General features: G+C 38.7%; 1 protein-coding gene across 2 annotated transcripts in view; it reads right to left on the bottom strand.

The window, feature by feature from the left end:
- The window catches only part of RASGRF2 (Ras protein specific guanine nucleotide releasing factor 2), a 257096-nt gene that overhangs the window by 125468 nt on the left and 115911 nt on the right, over positions 1 to 15717 (bottom strand). For both annotated transcript variants that reach the window (XM_061424294.1, XM_061424295.1), the window contains exons 10-12: positions 10297 to 10457; positions 9005 to 9071; positions 8333 to 8469 (exon numbers count right to left, since the gene is read on the bottom strand). In XM_061424294.1, the coding sequence (XP_061280278.1) occupies positions 8333 to 8469; positions 9005 to 9071; positions 10297 to 10457 (365 nt within the window). The remainder of the gene's footprint in view (positions 1 to 8332; positions 8470 to 9004; positions 9072 to 10296; positions 10458 to 15717) is intronic.

Genomic DNA, 15717 nt, shown 5'->3' with positions numbered 1-15717 from the left:
GTAGCTGGCCAGGCTCCTCTGTCCCTAGGATTTCCCAGGCAATAATATTGGAATGGGTTGTCATTTCCTTTTCTAAGGGATCTTACCAATCCAAGGAGTGAACCCGCATCTCCTACATTAGCAGGTGAATTCTTTACCACTGAGCCACCAGGGAAGCCCATACACACATATACATACATGTGTATATAAAATATATTATGGTATATTTATAACAGAGAAGTGGTTTTGAAATGGACTCTTTATCTATTAGAGGCTCCACAGACAGGGTTCAGTGACAACATGATTTTGAACAAATAGGATTCCTAGGGGCCCTGGGTTTACCAATTCTACTTCAACCAGAATATTTTGCTTTTATCTCACTTCCATTTGGTATTTTCAGTACTGCTGCACTGAAGAAAAGAGTTCTTTTCCAGAAAGAAAGTTAAACTGCAATAGAACTTTTATTTATGAATGTGTGTATGAATATATTAATATTTATATTGAAAGTATATATTCATAATCATATAAGCACATATCTTGTGTTCGGGAGAAGAGATTGAGCCCTGGGAAAATGAATCCAATTCACTCAGTTAAAAGAGAAAGACATGAAAATAGCCAGGGTGTCATATAACTTTAAGGACACAATTTATGTGAATTACTATAAACTTTAAAATCAGTAAGATAACAAAAGCAGATTCCTAGATCATGGCTATTCTAGTTCAGTTTTGATGACTATGACCAGGGGATAGAGGACTGGGAATATGCATATTTGTAAAAGCCCCAGGTAATTAAAAAAAATTTTTTTTATTGGAGGATAATTGCTTTACAATATTGTGCTGGTTTCTGCCATACATCAACATGAGTCAGCCACAGGTATACATATATCCCCTCCTTCTTGAATCTCTGTCCCATCTCCCACCCCATCCTACTCCTATAGATTGTCATAGAGCACTGGGCTGAGCTCCCTGTGTCACACAGCAGATTCCTACTAGCTATCTATTTCACGTATGGTAATGTGTATGCTTCCATGCTACTCTCTCAATTCTTCCTACTATCTCCTTCCCACACGGTGCACAAGTCTCTTCTCTGTCTGTGTCTCCACTGCTGCCCCTACCCTACAAATAGATTCATCAGTACCATCTTTCTAGAGTCCACACACATGCGTTGCTGCTGCTGGTGCTAAGTCACTTCAGTCATGTCTGACTCTGTGACCCTGAGGACTGTAGCCTGCCAGGCTCCTCTGTCCATGGAGTTCTCCAGGCAAGGACACTGGAGTGGGTTGCCATGCCATCCTCCAGGGGATCTTCCCAACCCAGGGTTTGAATTCTTATCTCTTATTTCTCCTGCACTGGCAGGCAGGTTCTTTACCACTAACCCAACTGGAAATACAATATTTGTCTTTCTCTTTCTGACTTACTTCACTCTGTACAATTGGCTCTAGGTTCATCCACCTCATTAGGACTAACTCATATATGTATTCTTTTTTTAATAGCTGAGTAAAGGTCCATCTAGTCAAGGCTATGGTTTTTCCAGTAGTTATGTATGGATGTGAGAGTTGGACTATAAAGAAAGCTGAGCACGGAAGAATTGATGCTTTTGAACTGTGGTGTTGGAGAAGACTCTTGAGAGTCCCTTGGACTGCAAGGAGATCCAACCAGTCCATCCCAAAGGAGATCAGTCCTGGGTGTTCATTGGAAGGACTGATGCTGAAGCTGAAACTCCAATACTTTGGCCACCTGATGCGAAGAGCCGACTCATTTGAAAATACCCTGATGCTGGGAAAGATTGAAGGTGGGAGAAGAAGGGGATGACAGAGGATAAGATGATTGGATGGCATCACCAACTCAACAGACATGAGTTTGGGTAGACTCCAGGAGTTGATGATGGACAAGGAGGCCTGGGGTGCTGCAGTCCATGGAGTCGCAAAGGGTCAGACACGACTGAGTGACTGAACTGAATATTCCATTGTGTGTGTGTGTGTGTGTGTGTGTGTGTGTGTGTGTCTGTATATATATATATATATATCACAATTTCTGTATCCATTTTTCTGTAGATGGACATTGTCCTAGCTACTGTAAAGAGTGCTGCAATAAACACTGGGATTCATGCATCTCTTTCAATTAGGTTCTCTCAGGGTATGGTGGCTCAATGGAAAAAAAATCTGTCTGCAATTTTTTTTTACAGACAGATCGAAGATGTGGGTTCGATCCCTAGGTTAGGAAGATCCCCTGGAGGAGGGCATGGTAACCCACTCCAGTATTCCTGCCAGGAAAATCCCATGGACGGAGGAGCCTGGCAGGCTACAGTCCATGGGGTCATAAAGAGTCAGACATGACTAAGTGATTAGGCACATGCCCAGTAGTGGGATTGTTAGACCCAGGTAATTTTGAAGCAGTTGGTCCTTGAAGGAAGGCTAACAATGCCTTTTGCAGCAGTGTTTTTGTTTGTTTGGTTGGTTGGGCTTTTTTGTTTTGCTTTGTTTTCCTTTTTTTTTTGACTGTACCACACAGTTTGTGGGACCTTAGTTCCCTGACTGAGGATGGAACCTGTGCCCTCTGCAGTGGAAATGCGGAGTCCTACCCATTGGACTACCAGGGAATTCCCTCTAGTAGGCTTTTCTGCAGGTCCTGCTTAAGGAAGTATCTGGTCAAAGGTTAGTAATCTACTGCATCACCATACCTTTCTATCTTCCTAATACTTCTAAAGAGTGGGAAGAAAAGTAAACTCAATTTTTCTCTTAAATCACCTTTTTATATTAAAGTAAAAAATTCCCTATTGATTCCAGAGAAGCTATTTTAAGGGAAGAAGCATGTCAGTGTGCTACAAATTTGTCTATATTTTGACACATCTGCCCAAACCAAGAAGCTCAGAGGTGAATTTTAATTCTGCATTTTAGTTAATACCCATAATTACAGAAAAGTCTGTTTAATACTCCATTATGTATCACAGTAAGACATGCACAAATGAATGCACTATATTGAAATGAACGGTCAAATCTTCAGCCTCAAATTTTTCCCTATAAATAGATGAAAAAGGGAAGAATTATTGGTCAAGACCATTAACCACTTGCACATTTTGTTGGACGCACCAACAGTTAATTATGACCTTGCTGGTGGAGCTAAAAGTATAATTAATCATTCAAGCAATTGTTACTTCTAAAAATTACAGCTTCAAAGAGAGAGGCCTGACAAAGCTAAAAGTCTTAATTTTCATACAGAGTTCTCTATGTGAAAGTGGGATTGTGTCAATACTTAGGCACCACTTTATTATTTCAAGTAAGAGCTACATGTGATTAGTATAACATGGTACAAGGGTTTAGCAAGGTAGAGTCAAATTATGCCAGAAAAAATTAAAATTATGCAAAACAAAAAAATGACAAAAAGAAGGACAAAATCATGGAGAATATATTCATAATTTAGATCGAAAGAAATGTTTATTTCCCTAGGACAGGGAAGGATATCTACAAGCATAGCCCCAACAAATAAATGTCCATCTGGTATAAACAGACAAGAAATAGATATGGTGGAAAATGTCAGTCTCACTGATAACTGCAGAAGTAATTAAAACCACTAGGAAGGAATTCCACTTTTCCATTAAATGAGGAAATGTGACAAACATGACAAAATTCAGCACTGGCAGGACTTAGAATAGACGAGTTACATATTTCTTGGGGTGTTTTGGCAGTCTGTTGAGTCATGAATCATGAAATCATGAAAGTGATCAGGCCCCCTTCACCAGCCCTATACCTGTGGGCAAGATACACCAACAAGGGGCCTTGAAAGGAGGAGTAACTCTCGGTGCAAAGATGGCTAGCACCACCCCATCATACATTAGTGCTGAAACTTGGAAATTGCCCGTATGCCTAATTATTCAGAAAGAGCTAGAAAAGTGGTAAGTTAACATGATGCGTGCTTAGTTACACAGTCATGTTGGACTCTTTGGGACCCCATGAACTGCAGCCCACCAGGTTCTATCCATGGGATTTCCTAGCCAAGAATACTGGAGTGGATTGCTATTTCCTTCTGCAGGGGATCTTTCTGACCCAGGAACCGAACCCGCATTTTCCACATTGGTAAGCAGATTCTTTACCTGCTGAGTCATCAGGGAAGTCTAAGTTAACATGGTAGAATAAACATATATTACCATTAGGAGACACCGATACAAAGAACTCATAGGAATATAGGAAGATGAAAAAGGAAAAAATGATGCATATATGCAGCTAGAGGCAAACTGTTGAATTATTTTGGTATGGCAGGATTGTGAAGGTTTCAGAGATGAAAATATTTGATTTTCAGAACAGAGTTTCTCAAATGTAATTGTGAAAAAGTGATCAGTGGGGCCTGTTAAACCTGAGGGGGTGTCTGGAAGGTGGGTTCGGGAATCTGCATTTAAAAAAAAAAAAAACTTCAGGTAATTATCTGTGAAAGACACTTTGATAAACATTTATTTAGTGATCTGGGTGTTGGGAGTATTTCTGGTTCCTTTTTGTATCCATATTTTTACATATACATGATAAAATATTAAAAGGTACATTTCAAGCATTCTGTAGGCTCATTTTATCAATAATGAATATGCCTAGAGGGATGTTTGGGGGACTGACAGATTTCATCGATGTATGTATAGCACACAGTTTCCCCCATAAAATGAAAATGTTTTAAGTGGAGAACAAGCCCAGTTGAGATGCAGGCTGCTGGGCAGTAAACTAGGCTCAATTGATAGTGGAGCACTCTGTCCCCACCACCCACCATTCAAACCCTGCGTCAGGAAAATCACTAAGTATCTCAGAACACTCACTACCTGGCTCAACATTTTTTTTTTAAATTCGAGTATAATTGCTTTACAATATTGTGCTGGTTTCTGCTGTCCAACAAAGTGAATCAGCTACATGCATACATATGTTTCCTCCCTCTTGAGCCTCTATCCCTCCCCCATATCCCAGGCCCTAGGTCATCACAGAGCACGGAGCTGAGTTCCCTATTCTATACAGCAGGCTCCCAGTAGCTAGCTATTTTACACACAACAGTGTACCTATGTCACACTTAGTCTCCCAATGCATCTTACCCTCCCCTCGCCGTGTCCACTTGTCTGGTCTCTGTGTTTACGTCTCTATTCCTGCTCTGGAACTAGGTTCATCTGTACCATTTTTCTAGATTCCACACATGTGCATTAATATATGATGTTTGTTTTTCTCTTTCTGACTTACTTCACTCTGTTTGATTGACTCTAGGTCCCTCCATATCTCTACAAATGACCCAATTTCATTCCTTGTTATGGTTGAGTAATATTCCAATTTATATGTGTACCATAACTTCTTTTAGAAGCAGTTGGCTCATAGCCACTCCCTCCTCTTCGATGCATTTCCTTCATTTGACTTGCAAGACACCACACCCTCTCGGCTAGCCTCCAATTGCACTACTGGTTCCTTCTCTTCTTTGCTGTTCTCCGTGACTCCTCACTCACTCCACGGGCTTCTCCTCATTTCTATCTATACTGACTCTCTAGGTGATCTCAACAGTCTTGTGGCCTTAAATATCATCTAAATGACAGAGAGTCTCACACATGGACCTCCCTTCAAGCACTGAGCGTCCATACCCCACTGCTTACTTAACAACTCCATTGAAATTACTTCCCCCTTTCTACTTTCCCTCTCAACATTCCCCTTCAGCCACATCTAACCTTCATGCTATTGCTCAAAATATACTGCCTCCTACTCTTGTGCTTGCAGAGGCTGTTCCCTCTGTGCGGAATGACTTTCCCTTTGTTAAATATCTACATGGTATTTTCCATAACTCGCCACAGTCTTTGTTTACATGTTGTCTTCAAAATGAGATGATCACCTTTTCAAAATTGTACTGACCCACACCTACCTCCAGTCGCCCAATCCTTCTCAACCTGCCCTATCACCTTCCAACATAAAATATTATATATTTATTATCTTTACATTGTTTTCAGTTTCCCCACACTAGACTGTAAGCTACACAAGGTCAAGGAATTTTTGTTGTTCTCTCCTGTCCATGATATATCACAAGCACTGAGATAGTTCCTGGTATATGTTATCACTGCATAAATATATTTGTTGAATGGCTGAAATTTTAAGTATCGAAACCACACAATATTAAGGCTCTACTGAACACAGTAATTTCATATCATGATATCACTGTCACTCAGAAAGACACAATTTCCTGTTGTTTCTTTCTCCGATTCAATTGTACCTATAATCTAGTACACCAGTATATTAGCCATACAAACTTGGAGAAATAGGAAGAAATTGTACACCTAACTCAAGATGTAGTCTACATGCGTACTCAGTCGCGTCCAACTCTTAGCTACCCCATGGACTATAGTCTGCCACGTTACTCTGACCATGGAATTTTTCAGGTAAGAATACTAGAGTGGGTTGCCATTTCCTGCTAAAATGTAGTCTAAGTAGAGAGAATCACTGCTTCTGGGAGGCAAAGTATTAGATCCTTTCCTTAAAGGACTGGGCATAGAATCATTCATACACCTCAAGGGTCTTTTCTCTCTTAGTGATGCCTCACCTGGCCCCCTAAGTAAGATGGCTTAAAGTTTTTATCAGCTCTGAATCTTAGGCACCCCAGTTATATCAAAAGGCAGAAACGATAAGAAGCTGGAAAAACATCTTTGTCTACAACTCTAATTCTCCCCATTCTTCCTACTTATCTTGGCTTCACAACACATACACGATTTTGTTGCATTAAGTTATCTACTTCCCTTTCTTCTCTACTAATCTGTCTGTCTCCTTGAGAGCAGGGATCGTTGCCAAACCCCTAGTACCTACACAATGCCTGGGAGCACAGGGTGATTGCTCAGTTAACATTCACAGAATCAATGACTGATTCAGAGTTTCTTAAGGTAAAAGATGCATTCCACAGACTTAATTACAGTATTAATTCATACAGCTTAGAGCTAATGAAAGTATTAGTAAATCACCATAAGTGTGTAATTATGCAAATATACATGATCCCATATTTTTGTTTCTTTGTTAACCAGAAAAGAAGCACCTTGACTTCAGCTATGTATTCATCATCAACAGTCCTGGAAGAAAAGCAGTAAAAATCTGGAATTCCAGTAGAGGACATTTAGAGTGGTAATAAAAGACCTGGATTAGGTTTCAGTCATGACCCAGCACAGTTGTGTAACTTCAGACAAATGCTTATTAACCTTCTGGACCTCAGTTTTTGTACCTGTGAAATGGGACTACTGTTTCTGCTTACCTTCAGAATATTATTGTAAAGGACAAATGAAATTAAGTCTGGTAAAACTTCTCTGACATATAAAAATGATTAACTTGCACATTCATTTTTTTTCTATTTTTGCTTTTCAGTCTCTTAGAAAAAAATTAAGGGGTTTTTCTGGGGTCTAGTGGTTAAGACTGCCCTCCCAATGTAGAGGGCACAGGTTCAGTCCTTGGTCAGGGACTTAAGATCCTGCATGGCTCACAACAAGGCCAAAAATTTTAAAAAATATTAAAAAATTGCTTTTTAAAAAAAAGAAAAAATTAAGTATCTGAAAAACTATGATATATTTATAGTTCATACTTATATCTAAAGCATATATAAATTACTAAGAGCTCTTCAGAAAAGGAAGACAATGGGATCTATAACATATGCCTTTTCTGTTTGCGCCAATCATCCTTCAGTCAACAACTCTGAAGATGATTAAGCTTTAATATTTTCCTTCACAGCTTCCCTTTTCACCTAGATTGGTTAATGGAGCCAAAATTAATGTGGAGCTTGGCTTGAAGAATGCCCAAGTCCAATCATCACAGTTTTGACATTTTTTTCAAATCCTGAACAAATGTAGCAATTCCCTAACCAGACAGTGCTGATCAAAGAAAGGTAAGCAAATCTGTTCCCTAACTTTTTCTATATAAAATACAGGAACTCATTTTCAGGCCTCATACTACAGGCATTCTCTCTTTTTTTATTTGATTCCACAGTCCTTATTAGCTATTTTTACATCTCTCACCATTTTCCTATCTCAGCAACAAATAAGCAAAAAAAAAAAAAAAAAATCTAATGAGGTCACTGGAGAATTTACTGCTCACGGGGCAATTTTAACACTCTCCAAACAAACACACAAAACCACTGTCCCACGCAAGTGCATACTGGCTTATACAAGAATGCCCAGGATACAAAGTACAGTGACAACATTTAGGTAAACTGTAAACAAACAACAACAAATGATTCAATACATGAAGACAATGACCACAGCAACCAGATGTAATTTTCTAATAAAAATAAATTGACTCTAAAACTGCGTCCCAAAAGTTTATGCTGGGAAATTTAAAACACAAACAAAAACCAACCTGGGGCCAAAGTCACTTGCTCACCTGACTGATGTCGCTCGTCCAGGCAGCTTTCTCCTGGCGGGAAGGTGCTAACAAGACCACAGTGAAAGGGGCAGCATCTGCAGGCTCCACCACTATTTTGAAATCCAAGTGTCCAAACACTTGGCCAGAACCTTTGGCTTCAACACACGTAAACCAAACAATTAGATGTGAATACAAACATAGGAGTGATAGGTAACTGCTTTCTCAAGGTCCTAGTAATACAACCAATGTGATTTAAGTCCAGAATCTCCTTTTAGTGATACAGTACTTCTCAAGCATGGGGACGGCTTTGTTAAGCTCATAAGCAGAGGAAAAAGCTGAGATCGGTGGGTTACTCAAGACTACGGTCCTGCTCTCCTTGTCAATTCATGGCTTTTTAAAAATTTTCCATAAATTACAGAATTCCAACATTCTAGTTCAATTACTTTCTTCTCTGTTGCTGCAAAGCCACTATCACGAGACAAATTCAGTAAAATGTAAACTTCCAAAGATGGCTTAACTGGGGTCACAGGTTAAATGGTTCAACAGAATTTTTCACATATAAATGAATTCAGGGAATTTATTCTTAACATCTTCCCTGTCTCCTGAAGCAGCTCTTCTTAGCTATCAATGAATAAAAACCATAGGACTATTTAATGCTAATATAATTCTAAGTGATAGAATGTGACTTACAGTCATCATCGCTCGCATCGGGCTCCTCAACCAAGGTACATTCTATTAGAGACAGAACTCCACCTGTCTGGAAACAGACCAATTTTTCATTAAGTGGCTGAGAGACTTGCATAGGTTGGGAAGCTGTGATTTGTAAACCTTATATTCGAACTGCCACAGAATAAACAGCAATTCAGTCTTGAAACTAATTTTTCATAGAGCCCAAAGTTAAATTTAAATGTGTAAAAGTAATTGAATTCATTGAGCTTCATGATTCTTCCCCACCATCTGACTCTCACTCGCAATGTCTGTAAAATTTAAAGAGTCGATCTATGGGAGATTATATGGCACCCCAGAGGCCCCACAGAGTGAATGCAGAGCAACAAAGGGTAAAACTCTACAACCAGTAAGTGACTTAAGCAGTAGAACTCTGCTGTTGTGATGCTGGATAATATTTTCAGGCATTAATAACAGAAGGCACAGATAGGCAAACTTTTTCTGTAAAGGGCCAGCTAGTAAATTCTTTAGGCTTTGCAAGCCATTAGATCTCTATTGCCACTGCTTAAATTTGCCATTTTAAAAAGCATGAAACAGTCAGGTACAATAAGGAAGGAAATGAGTTGTGGCTGTGTTCCAATAAAACTTTATTATTAAAAAGAGGCAGAAAGCTGTGGGCCATAGTTTTCTCACTCTTGGTACTAAGTAAGATAAAATAGCATTTAGCCAATATTACACAATCAGTAGGAGAAGGCAATGGCACCCCACTCCAGTACTCTTGCCTGGAAAATCCCATGGACGGAGGAGCCTGGTAGGCTGCAGTCCATGGGGTCGCTAGGAGTTGGACACGACTGAGCGACTTCACTTTCACTTTTCACTTTCAGGCATTGGAGAAGGAAATGGCAACCCACTCCAGTGTTCTTGCCTGGAGAATCCCAGGGACGGGGGAGCCTGGTGGGCTGCCGTCTATGGGGTCGCACAGAGTCGGACAGGACTGACACGACTTAGCAGCAGCAGAACACAATCAGTACACTGCAGTCATTTGACAAGATTTTTGAGCTCAGTCAACAACTAGTAATTTTGTCCAGGTTATGATTTTAATTGCCTTATTTTATGGCAATTGCACTTAAATTTCTATTACTTTGGATTTAACTGACAACAAAGTAAATGTCAAGGTTGGCAACTGTATATTACCTCATCATGATACGGTAATAATCTATTTTATGATAGTAGGCATGGGAAAGTCATAATTAAATTAACCTCGATGCCTCTTGAGTGCATGGAACATAAATGGAATAGTCATGTAAAACCAGTACCTTGAGCAGATGCAGCTTTCCTCCTGAACTTCTTGTACAAATTAAAAAGTGTTTTGTAAACAAGAAGCACTGTCTTTCTCCTTCCTTTTTCAAAGACAGTGAACCCAGGCGAACTTTACTAAGTTTCCCTCTCTCAACGGAAGGTACTTGAATAAGAGAACCTGGTGATCACAAAAGTGAAGAACACACAGTAATTAAAATTCTGTCAAGTGAGAGCAGTTCCTGATGCAAAAACACTAGGGCCTGTTTCCCAAGATACCAAGGAATTATTTGTTGTACCATCGGAACAAGCAAATCCCCTGCACTTTGAGCAGAAGAAACAATACATTGCTATGCTTTAAGAGTCACACCAATTCTTACTATTTTTGTAGAACACTTTAGATTTGATTATTTATATATAAGCTGGAAAATAAGTTTAAAAACAAAGCCATACTGAATTCAAAGAATGAGACATTTCTGCCTTCTGTCCTTCATAATCTGATCTTTATCAATTTATTTACATAAGAATAGGGTACATATTGTATAATTACATATAGTAATAAAACAACATAATAAAAAGCAAGTCAAATTTGTTTTTCCTAAAGCAATAAAGGTAGATGAATAGCATTAATATAGCCTACTTTGTATTTAAAAACATGATGCACATTTATAATGTACATTTTTAAATGTACATTATAAAAATACACAGATTATACAATTCAACACAATTTAGTGAAGGGCTGTTTTTAAAGGGCAGTTATTTCAGGTTACATTTAAATTATATGTGATAAAAATTCTTTGTGAAACCTACATAGAAAAGAAACCACATAAATTCTATATGCAGAACACTCCTGTGTTCTTCCATTCAAGAAGCTAAGCAGAGATTTTATATAATTTCACTCTAATTATGACCTCCTGCTCTCCTCAAAAGGAAATTCTAATTTAAATATCAAACCAAAAAATGCTAAGAAAGATGCTTGCAAATACATTGCCTCTGACTCCTGAAATGCTCTGAGCCAGTACTATTTCTTTTTTTTTTATAAAGCTTTGATTTTACTATTTCTACTATTTGTGTAATTCACCACCTACCCCAAATGCAGCTTTACAAAGACTCCTATCAGCCTCGTAAGAACTATTAAATGAATATTCATCACTTAATTATGAACAGAGGTCATCACTAAGAGATGAGACTGTAGGCAACTTTATTTTCCTCTTCATACATTTCCTAGGTTTCCTGATTGGTTTTTTTTTATTGTGTTTTTGGAATATAAATCTGTGATTGTGGGTCACAAAACACTTACATTAACATATGACTATTCCAAACAGTACCTACCTTTACAGACATCTAAGGATGTGCAGGAAGTAAAGAACCCAAATTTCTATGGGTCCCTGAATGCCCCCCATTCAGGTGAGTGTTTAAGAGGGCTGCCTGACAGAGGCACAGTCATCATCTATTTGGTGCCTAAAGAATAACACAGAGGTAGTCCTGGGGGAGGGCGTGGGACTGGGGAATGGGGACGGGGAAGGGCTTGGTTGCAGTGATAGGAATGGGCAACAAGCAAGAGAAGTAGGTGGGAGCAAACTGGCAGAGAGCCAGGGAGCAAGTAATCAAATATGAGGAATAAAGGAAAAGTGAAAAAGCAGAAGACAGAACGCTTAGAGGAGTAAATGAGCAAGTAATAGCCACAGAAGGATTGTACTCGTGAGACCCATTGGTGGAATCAAAGCCAGAGATCTTTCAGAGGACCTGGGTTATCCTGGCCAGGAGACGGCGGTGGATTCAACAACATAAAAACTGAAAGTCAGAAAGGGAATGGATGGGAAAAGACAGCAAGTTCTAGCTTTGCCATGGGCGGTCATGAGTCATCCAGACAGATGGGTTAGGGCCGAGTGGAAGACTGCAGCAGAGACAGGTGGACAAGTGGGCTTAAGGGTCGTTTTCAGAAAGGATATAACCGAGGCTAAGAAAACTGAATAATAATGTGCTCGTGGGTAAGTGCTTCTAGTATTTAATGATTCTGTAAGTTGGAAATTTTAAAATACACTGGTAACTCATGTATTAGTCATTATTGTGAATTTTAGCTTTGAGGTAAAAAACCAAATGTTTCCTTGGCAGCTATACACTAATATGCCTAATCTATAACTGCTCATCTTGGATCCAAATAAGAGACTATATGCATTAGGTATGCACAGAAATCTGTACATCTGAATTAGAAGTGAACAATTTCAACACTGGTTTATAAAATAATATTGAAAAATATGTTAAGTGGTTTTTTTTCACATTTCATCTTATGTTTGACATGATGTTTCAACACAACTATGAGACTTGAAAATTTCTAAATTTCCTAGTTATTACTAGAAACAACTAGACTTTTTAGTTATTACAAATAAGTGAAATCATTAGTCTTAATGATTCTTTGCATTACCATTGTCATCAGTCTAATCTAATAACTGGGGTCAACTTATAAAAAAACTTGTTTTTCAGTCACGAAATTCCCATGGTGTGGCATTTGAGACTGGCTAAAGCCCTTATTCTTATTCCATTCAGTAGTTAAAAAGACTGAAGAGCAATTTCCAGGTTATTGGATTAGGCATTTGAATAGGTGAAACTATTTCCAGACCGCATGTTACAATTTCAAAGAACACTGGTACATTGAAAGTACATGATTTTGAATCTGGAAATGATTAAAGTACCGGAAAGTTTCATGTTTCATTCTTGATGCATTTAGCTTTAAATTCAGTCACTCTATTTGCTTTTCCTAATTCACCTTTCTACCAGACAACGATGACTATATATAATGGATTTTGCACAAAATGTCAACTTACAGTGCCTTTATCTTCTAAAAAATATTCATATATATTTCATGTTATTGAAAATAGAAACTTATTCCAAAATTTAGATCTTGGTTTTTAAAGTTTATGTCATAATTTCTCTGACTCCAGTCATTTTTATGAACATTTAATTTTCACAACAACCCTAAAAGACAGGTACTACTATTAACCCCACTTAAAAAGAGGAAGGAGCTTCCTTGGTGGCTCAGTGGTAAAGAATCTGCCTGCCAATGCAGGAGGTGCAGGTTCGATTCTTAGATCAGGAAAATCCCCTGGAAAAGAAAATGGCAACGCACTCCAGTATTCCTGTCTAGAAAACCCCATGGACAGGGAAGCCTAGTGGGCCCCAGTCCATGGGGTCACAAAAGAGTTAGACATGACATACTGACTAAACAACAAAGAAAGGAAACTGGGGCTAAAAGAAGTTAAGTAAATTGTCCAGTATCACACAGCAAGGAAAGGGAGGAGACAGGATTTGACCTCCATGATGGAGCTAGCTATACTGTCTATTATTGCCTCAAACATGTACAACATTTGCTCAAGAAACTTTGAAAAGATTTTGAAAATAAATGACAATGTCAGACCACTGCTATGACACAGTCCTTTGCATCATACTCATCAACTATCTAGTAATTGGAATCAGTTTATAAAAAATAAGCTATTTCAATCAATGAATTCCCACGGATTGACATTCAAGATTGGCTATCACCCCTGTTCAGAGGGGAGCTTTCAGACGACCTTATTTTTTCTAGTCCTCAGAATTAAAATTCATTTTGAGACGAAAACACACATATTTATGCATATATGTTTGCACTCATGCATTGAACGTATCTAGTTGGCTGCCGTCTATGGGGTCGCACAGAGTCGGACACGACTGAAGCGACTTAGCAGCAGCAGCAGCAGTAAAAGTAATAATTGTTGCAACCAAAGCAAAACAACACAAACTTTCCAAATTGACTGTAATTGGATTATCTTCTACTTTCAGATTAAGGCCTGATTTCTTTTTAAACCACCTTTATTGAATAATTCCCAAACAGACTAACCAAACCAAACAACACAGAAAAATACTGCTGAAAGGCAAATCATTAATATCAACGTCAATACAGCAATAACATCAGATATATTAATAGCTGACAAAAGCGCCTCAAACATGTGGTTCAGAAGAAGCAATAAATAAAATCTAGACGTGAATCAAAGAGAGGGGTGGCTCATGATTGGTTTTCCTGGTGCAAGGAAAAAAAATACGATTTCTTCACTGTATTCAACCTTCCAGCATTTTTCACCATAGATGCTTTTTCCAACTTAGAGATATAGTAAACGTTTATGTGTAATAATAATACTCATCAATCCAAAGTCCTTTCAGAAATTGAATACTAGTTATAAAAACTTTTGTTTCCATTTTCACATATTACAAAGCTCAAGTCCTATAGTAAGTATTTTTCGGTGGACTCCAAACATAAGAAAAATACAAAACAAAACAGCTGACATTCAAAACTGCAGTTCAACAAGCAATTCAATTTAACCCATTGTCCATTTTCCAGATGCCTATAATGGAAAGCATTGAACTAGGCAAGAGAGAATTCATAAATAGTGCCCTGCAGAGCTACAGTTGCCGGGACAGACAGGCAAGCAAACACGTAGAAGAAGACGAGATGCACGCACCAGGAGCAAGGGCTCTTGGAAACAAGGAGGAGAGTACACTCATTCACACTGGAGGGGAGAGGAGGGGAAGATGAGGAAATTTAAAAGGCTCTGATCTGAGCCTAGCAGGACAAGAGGACCTTCCACAGGCACCAGAAACATGGATGAGGGAATCCCTGGTCTCCAGGGGCCTACACATGTAAAGGCACAGAGGCAGACAATGCCAGGAAGGCAGGAAGCCAATACAGGGACGCAGTCTGTGAAGAGGAATGGAGGGGGAATTAGGAAGGCCTGGTGTTGTCAGCATGATAGTCCACTATTACTTAAAGAAAAATTAATACTTCAAGTCAAAAATGCGAAAGGTATCATATCCTCAAATATACTTTCAAACTTTAACATATGTGTGACTTCTCTCCTTGTAAATAAATAATGGAAAATAGAACAGCATGTGTTAAATTTTTTAAGTGTTCTGTGCAAAAATTAATGTGTGCAGCACAAATAATGTCTTGTTTGATGAGGTAAAAAAAATGTTTCAGGCAGCACATTTTGGTAGGCACTAGAAATGCAAATATCTTCAATTAATATTGGCACATTATAAACAGAAACCACATTAAAGGTTAATTGGAGTTCCAAATGTATATGCCACTCCTCCCCAAGTTCAAAATTATGACTGTGTGCAATATACTGCCTGAAATCGACTCTGTGAGGGCATGTTCCCCTCCCTCAGGACACCTACGCACTTGCAAAGAATTTCAAGTGTGGTTTACTTCGTGTACTTTGTAATAAGAACCACAGAGGAATATGCACTGTCATGGCATAGCTTCTCTACAGTTTCCAGCATAAATATCTTCCACTCTTCAAAGGCTTAATTTACTGGGTGATGCCCCCAAAGCACACCCCTCAAACGTGATACCTTGGCCATCGCCAAAGTATGGCAGGGCAAGTTGAGACATTTCATCTAGCAACTGG

This window comes from Bos javanicus, chromosome 7, assembly GCF_032452875.1.
Source record: "Bos javanicus breed banteng chromosome 7, ARS-OSU_banteng_1.0, whole genome shotgun sequence".
Classification (NCBI taxonomy): domain Eukaryota; kingdom Metazoa; phylum Chordata; class Mammalia; order Artiodactyla; family Bovidae; genus Bos; species Bos javanicus.
This window is presented reverse-complemented; position numbering and strand designations above follow the sequence as displayed.